This window comes from Tricharina praecox (assembly GCF_024521635.1).
Source record: "Tricharina praecox strain CBS 144465 chromosome Unknown BZA05scaffold_1, whole genome shotgun sequence".
NCBI lineage: Eukaryota > Fungi > Ascomycota > Pezizomycetes > Pezizales > Pyronemataceae > Tricharina > Tricharina praecox.
In genome coordinates, this window is record NW_026250403.1 from 654,646 (window position 1) to 662,227 (window position 7,582).

At 52.6% G+C, this 7,582-nt stretch overlaps 1 protein-coding gene across 1 annotated transcript; it reads right to left on the bottom strand.

The window, feature by feature from the left end:
• Positions 1-734: 734 nt before the first annotated feature.
• On the bottom strand, positions 735-4,409 carry BZA05DRAFT_6050 (uncharacterized protein). Its single transcript, XM_051488481.1, has 6 exons — positions 4,293-4,409; positions 4,130-4,234; positions 3,760-4,046; positions 3,473-3,685; positions 3,222-3,417; positions 735-3,164 (listed from the first exon to the last, which is right to left on the bottom strand). Exons 1-6 carry the CDS (start codon positions 4,327-4,329, stop codon positions 973-975), a joined length of 3,030 nt encoding a protein of 1,009 aa, XP_051344115.1. The 5' UTR covers positions 4,330-4,409; the 3' UTR covers positions 735-972.
• Positions 4,410-7,582: the final 3,173 nt, after the last annotated feature.

Consider the following 7,582-nt stretch of genomic DNA (forward strand, 5'->3'; position numbering starts at 1 on the left):
AGGTTCTGATCGTGCCTTGTGGGTGAGCTGTAGAAACTGGCAGTATAGGTAGTGCCAATTCTCGGGAAACATCACTCTTCGACGGCGCATAAGTACCTAAGTGGACACTCAACACTACAAACGCCATCCATTGAAGTTGATACAGTGAGGAATTTCAACCGAGTCCAAGAAAACCATGCTTACTCCCCTCCAACGGATCGATTATCTCAAAGGCGGCAAGTAATCGAGGACCTACCTATGCACTACTCGTGGTGTTACTGAAGGAGTCACTGTTTACTTGAGCACGTAACTTCAACTCTGTCACTCCAAGCAAGCCCGCTCTTCCGATGGTAGCATCCGCTGTTTGCTCACCTTGATAGAAGCTTCCGTTGCCTGCCCATTGTCCGCACCACCCGCTATTTCGCCCCTCTCCTCCTCCCGCATTACCCCCCAAGAGCTTTTATACACTTGCAAAACTCTGGTGATCAACGATGTAAGATACCCGAACCCAGGGTAAATTACCACCAGCTTCTGTAAAGAAGCAGTGATAACCGAACCTTAAATAGCGGACTCCTTTCAAGCAGAACAATGGCGTTATGGCGAAGGCAGCCTCCACACTACCCGCAAAGCATGTATTCAAGAGATGACACGATGAGAGAGGAGTTGACGACAATCAATATGAAAAAGGAAAAACTCCGGCGTGCACGGTCAAAGCTGCCAAGGTACAGTGCAATACAAAAAGATGGAGTCACATGATCCGGTAAGAAAGGAACCCCACTCAACAAAAGGAATAAAACAGGACCGACTGGGTATATATCAACCCACCCTTTGCGCCATCATTTGGTATCATGTAACCACGTAACTAATTCCTCATCCAACCTCCAACCCCGACCCAACCCCCACTCATTCCCAGAGCCCAATCCTCATATGCTACCCAAAAAACACAAAAAGGCGGTAAAATCTCAAACAAAAAAACCGTATATCGCAAGTCTCCTAGCACAGCTGTAGATAGTTGCTTGGAACCAACCCAGGCCTTCCTTGGATGCCAACAAGCTCAGCCTCCCACCAGCCGTCTTCTTGGTGGGCCAACACTGCCAGGATATCGCCCTTCGCAAAACTCATTTCCTCGGGAATGGCGGCGTTGTACTGATATATTGCTCGAGCATAGCTGATGATCGGCCTGCCGTCTCGAGATTTATTGGCGTCTACTGTGCTCTTGCTTCTCGGTCTCCCAACCTGCGAACTGCCTCCCTGATACTGTCCGGTACCTTGGTCCCCGTAGTAGCTTTGACGGTTTGTTGCACTACCGTACCCGTCGCGGGTACTACCGGCGCGACTCCTACTTCGTGCGTCATAACTGTCACCGCGACTGTGGCTACTCATGGCAGGAGATGCTGTCCGGTACTTGCTCAAGGCCACCTCCTGTCCGGGGCCAGGCGAGCCCGAATTATACGCAGCATACTGACCCGGCCTGCCGCTGTTCGCTGTTCCCGGCCGAGACTGAGTATAGGGGTTCGGCGAAGGACCGCGGCTGCTGTACGCATTTTGAGGCTTCGGGGAGCTGTTGCGGTAGGCTTCGTCGCCGTAGAGCTGTGGTCGGGGGCTAACGCTTCGTGTAGGCCCTGGGCTAGCGTTTGCGTCTCTTCCTGCAAAATCACGAGTACTGTGCCCAGATTGAGGCCGCTGATAATCAATTGTCCGGGAACGTGGCCGTCCCTGCATCTCACTTGCCACTGCAGGCATTTGAGGAGGACCCTCGAGAAGATTGTGGCGTTGGTTCACGTATCTCTGGGTAGTCTGCTGCATCTGCGCGGAGTCAAAAGCCGGCGGTGGAACGTCCAGCGCACTCTTAGGGATGTAAGTCGGCGGAGGAGTTCCACGTTGAGCAGCAGCGACGGCTGAGTTTGGAGCTGGAGTAACGGAAGGTGCCGGAGTGGCCAGACCAAAGTATCGGTCAGCTGAATTCCTGCCCGCGGAGTTCCGACCTGTCGAGTTCTTGGTAACTCCCTTGAGCTCAGCCAAAGCTTGCGCAATGGGGTCCATAGACAAGTCCTCCTCTTCCTGCTGTTGCTTCTGAGGCGACGGCCCGCCACGCTCTTCCTGTGGGTTGCTAACTTCGAAAACGTTGCCTCCGACGTTTAGTGCCAGACTGGCATTGGCATCTATGGGTTCTGGGCTTGCCGCGTAGCGATCATTGTTCGGCAAGAACTGCGATTGCCTCTGCTTGCTTGAGGTTGATCCTGCCTGAGATGCTGGGGGGTTTGCCGCAGTCATGTTTCTCTGTGCAGTAGTAGCTGGTGACCACGTGTTTCGATTTGTTAGTGATGGATTGGCAGGTGGCTGGTCTCGTTGACGTCGAGCTTCCACGCGGCGCTGCTCCCGAAGTGCTAGTTGCTGCTGCTGTTGCTGCTCCTGTTGCTGCTGTTGCTGTTGCTGTTGCTGTAGCTGCTGTTGCTGCTGTTGCTGTAATTGCTGCTGTTGCTGTAATTGCTGCTGCTGCTGTAGTTGCTGTTGTTGTTTCTCGTTTTTACTCTTTCGTCGGAATGGCGCGCCGCTAAAGAATCCGCTCTTGCGTTTCATCTGCTTGTCGTCCTCAGTAGGAGAAGGTTGAGCTGCTTGGACATGAGACAATTCGCTGCCGCTGGTAGTGTCGCTGGGCGTGGAGTAATCACTAGCGCCGCCATGGCTGCTCGAGGGTGTTTGAACTGGACTGTTGCTTAAGCTACTGTCCGAAAGCATAGCCCCGGGCCGACAATACATGGTCATACCATCGAGAGGATACTCATTATGAGGAACAGAGTTTGCGCGCTTGGATACGGCCTGCTTAGGCACTACTTGTTGCTGCTGGCGCAACGACCTGGACGAAGAACTTCCGTTGACGAGTTCTTTGCTAGTAGTAGGTGAGCTACCCGTAATGGCCTTTTGGCGACTCCGACCACCGCTGTCACGCCGATCCCGGTCCGCGTCGCGACGTCCACGATCCCTCCTAGAGACGGATAGTTCAGGCTCTGGGTCAGCTATCGCTGTGGATTGAGTTGAATAGTCTGACGGATTGGGAGAGGCCGAGCGGAAGGCCGGATTGCCTGCGCGTGGGAATTGCGCCAACTTGTAGTTCTCTTCCGGCGCATCTGATGCGCCGTCGTCGGAATAATCTCCACGGCAGAAATTGATGTACTTGGGTGCATCTGAGTTGACATGTCAGGTATGAATAGATCAGTTTGTTGACCAGAGACCAAACGAACCAGGGATTTCTTGTCCGGTGCCCTTGTCAACGATGAAGGCAGTAACGTCCTTCTCAACCTCGCAATCCTCTAGAGACAGCCGAATCTTCTCGCAGGAAGCGTCGTCGCTGACGCAGACGGTCGAAGAGATGTTCGCAAACGCCCAACAGCTCGACTTCAAGAAATCGATTCGCTCTTCCTCCAAGTCTTGGAATTTCTAGAAACCCAGTCAGCACGCCCTGAAGTACAGTACCGTGAAATCCTGGACCAACATCACAGGCTTGCTTCCAATCTCGGTTCCATCGCTCAGTCGTCTTCTCCAGCGCTTTAATCGCGGCCTCATACTCTGCGTTTGAAGTTGTCAAACCTTGCTGGGCTTTTTCGAGCCGAGCTTTGTTCTTGCGCTCCTCCTGTCCCATAACCATGTGCCCCTGCGCGAGATATCCCTTAATCTTGAGACAGTCTTGCTCGTATCGGTCCCTGGTCTAGAAGCTAGTCAGCAGGCGGACAACAACAGCAAAAGCGGGGCAGCAGGGTACACCGGAAAAATGAAGTTTACCTTATTGACTTGTTGGGTCTGTTGCATCTTCAACTTAAGAAGCTTCTCACAGCCGACTTGCACAATCCTCCGCCGCTCCCTCATCGCTCCCGCAAAGGCCGTCAACGGTTCCTCGAGTTCTGTCGTCATCTGACTAGCGATATTCTGGTGCGCCTTCGCCATAGACTCAACCTCCAATCTCAAAACGTCCAGCGAGGATTTGAGAGAGCCAAATTCGACCGAGCCCAATGGTTTCTTCGACAGAGCGAGTAGTTTGCGTGCGAATTCGTCCTCAATGGCCGCTCGAGCTAACGTCATCATTACAGCCGAGTTAGCAAGACCGGCAGTCGCTACCGCTACGATTCCGGTACGACAGAGCAAAATGGGTTACCTGTGTAGAATCCTTTGAGCTCTTCACACGTAGTTTTCGCATCGTGCATGCGCTGTATCATCGGCCCAACACCGGCATCCTCCTTGCCCCAGAAATTGTTTGCGACTGCGAGGCGTCAGTTCACGCGGAAGAGTACACATCGGTGGCGTTCTAAGTCTCTTACACGAGAGAGCCACAGAGGGCTCCGAACTGGCGCCCATAGTGGGACAACTGAGCACGGAGCTCTGCTGACCAGCAGTTTAGAAGAAAGTGGACGAAAGGAAGCGACTCGACGCAGTTGATATCGTGAAATCCGTCGAGGTGGTTCAGGATTCGTAATGCCGAGAGGGGCGAGGGTGGACGTGAGTACGCTCTGTGCAGTTAAGTACGAGGCGGCAGCTTCGGGAGAATAGACAGAGGCAAGAGGGCGAAGTGGGTTGAAGTAGATGGAATTTGTTTGTTTTTCTCTGTAGAAGCGATGGTTGTAAGCACTTGAGCACTTCGAGTAGTGGTGGAGTATGTAGTAGGGGTGTGTGTGCACGGATGCCCAGATGTGCTGGCGGCAAGCAGCAGTTTAACCAGACTTACGTGCCTCACTCAGCGAGGCTCTGCAGCGTAGGGCGGCAGCGTAAACACGGTCGGTGAAGAAGGAAGTTGTCTAGGCAACAGGGGGGCAAGGAGACACTCTTGGCACTGTTATCCAGAACTAGAGTACTCTACTCTAGCGACTCAGCTGCGACTGGAGAGAACGACACACGAGCAGCTCGCAAGCAGCAGCAGCTCACTAGGAGCAGAGCCTCAATTGATGAGTGATTATCATTAGAGTATTATTTACGATTGATCGACTAATTGGAAGAGAAGGGAAGAGAGGCAATCCCCAGGTACGGGGTAAACGACCTAGGTAGATAAGTCCGTGTGTATGGTGCTCTACTGTAGAATTCAACACGTGACCGCTATTTAAGTAGTGCGCCCCATCAAATCGTCACGTATATATGCATACTACCTATTCCTCCCTCAGCAGATATAGGTACTCTACTTATTCCACAGATACTACCACTCGAGCGCACCATCACGACCTGCAGGGACTCAACCATGGAACCAGCTTCACAAGAAACTAGCAATTCTCGTCTGTCCGCTGCTGTCAGCAACAATGAGAACCCCGGGACCGCCATCGAGATGGCCGAGGACCGTACCGCTGCCCAGGGATTTCCCGTTCCCTGAGGTGGACTTGCTACAGGTAAGTGTAGTCCCCCTACTACATACAAGCGCTGCTGGACGATCAGTCGGTAATCGGAGTCGCTAGATGCTGGAATTTTCTGGAGGATATCAACGGTGTCTCCAGTCTTGCCGACCTGACCGAACACTATTATGACTTTTGTCAAAAAGTCTATGCCTACGTTGACTTGCACCTTCGCCGATAGCGTCGTTGACGGATATGTAGTAAAACCTAGAGGTGACTCCAATGGCATTTCCAACCCTTGTTCCAGAGGATTCAGCGACGTAGGTAGTAGAAGAAATAGCCGGGGATGGTATAAGGTGCGTGGATACTGGACTCTGGGAACATACGTCCTTGTGATAGCCTACCTACTTCTGAGGATCGATTCGAGCCCTCACTGGTGTCAATCAGATAAAAACTCATTGAGAATGGAGGTTTGTATTTTCACTCACAATCACTCGTATAAGCCATATACCGGTGTTGTAATATCACGAGCCTTATGCTAGATTATGTCCTCTAGGATAGGTATAGAAGCTTATTGCCACTGGGCTTCAAGAAATACATTATATAGGTATCATCGTCTCACAAAACTAGGTGGTATTCATCTAGGGAGGCAATTTTGGCCGGCAGTGTGAACGACGAGGTGGAGGCTGATGGCGAAGTAGATTGTTACAGAATCGACGGCATCAAGTGCCGCCAAATATATTTCTAGGGGGTCAAACACTCTTATGCACGCCCCACTGGCTGTGTAAGATAGTTATGGCCCGCAATTGCACGCCCATCTCATGGACACGAACTCCGAGGGCGACTTGTCGGCCCCCTACTTAATCTTGTGACCGTAGATTCCCTTCTTACGCTGTCCTCCGGATTGCTGATTTCGACTCTTGGATTCAGAGGACCGACACCGTAGGGGTCGTGAGAGGTGAACACGGCATTACCTCTAAGGCTGCCTATTCGCCCCGCAATTCACACGCTTCCCGATTAGAGGATCTTCTGTAGTATCACGAGCTCGACAAATCGAAAAACTCGCCCCTCAGCGCACCGCCTGAGGCCGTCCTGGACATAGCGGAGAGTTTCCAGTGGAGGTGGAAATGCTAGTGTTGTGAGTAGTTTGCGCGGGTGGTGTTGATAGTCATCGACGGCTGTGGCTTTGTGCCAGCCGCCACAGCCTCTCGCAGAACACGGCAATGCTTGTATTCTGGCCAAGTGTGGCTGAGCCCGAGTGGTGCCAAGAAGACGGAAAATCGGTGCCAAGACCCCAGAATTCGCCCGGATTTCGGTGACAATGGACTCTACCATACTCTGCTCATACTCTACCGTGCATACTACCTGACGATGGTGAAGACCGATCGCCCATAGGTAGAATGTCACCTTCCAACCCGAACGCACACATCAGCTCTAGCCTCTCTTCTGATCTTTCTAGTAATATTCCTCCTTCATCGCCATCCTCTAATCCCGTCTTCTCAGAATCCTACCTCCGCTCGCTCCAATCCCATCTGCCAAAATCAAATCCTGACCTTGTTGCGAAACATCTCCCTCCGCCTCCTGGCACCTCGCTTTTGCTCTCCTCCCCAAACCCCTCCACTTCACCCATAACCACTACCACCGCCGCCACCACGCCAAACACCGCGAGATTCAATTCTTTCGCGTTACCCGCCTACCGAAGCATCCATCCCGCTTCCTCCGACCCTTCGTCTTCGGCCACCGCAGCCGCATCTTCTTCTCCCCTTCCCAACAAACCATCAATTACAAGTGTGGCCGAGCCAAATTCACGACACCTTTCCACTACATCCGCTTCCAACCTCCACCAACACCAACACCAACAACAACTTCAGCAGCAACAGCAGCAGCAACAGCAACACCACCTCCACCTCCAACACCTCCTCCACCACCAGCAGCAGCAGCTACAGCAACCACAACCTCTGCTACCTGCAACCTCCACAACGACATCCCCAGGCTCTTTCCCGGGCTCAGCGGCAAAGACCGCTGGAGGAGGTGGTGGAAGTGGTAGTGCGGGGTCGGGCGTGCCGAATCTGTCATTGGGCCAGATACACTTGCTCATTGCTACGATTAACGACAGAAATTACGAAATAAAGCGGAGGGAGATACAGAGGGTGAGTACGGCCTCGTGAATCAGCCTCCACGTGCTAGCTAGCTCCCCGCTCGCCGGAAATCTTGTTGGTGTTGGTTGTGGGCGTAGGTGTTGCTTTGTATCAAGTTTCTGACTCTTCGTGTGTGACCAGATCACCGATTCCAAC

What these genes read in the sequence shown, in the direction of transcription:
- BZA05DRAFT_6050 (XM_051488481.1), bottom strand. Translation starts at nt 4,329, where the DNA reads ATGGGCGCCAGTTCGGAGCCCTCTGTGGCTCTCTCGT. An exon ending in GCCCTCTGTGGCTCTCTCGT is followed by an intron (nt 4,235 to 4,292) that starts GTAAGAGACTTA and finishes GACGCCTCGCAG; the next exon opens with TCGCAAACAATTTCTGGGGC. An exon ending in GCTCAAAGGATTCTACACAG is followed by an intron (nt 4,047 to 4,129) that starts GTAACCCATTTT and finishes TGATGACGTTAG; the next exon opens with CTCGAGCGGCCATTGAGGAC.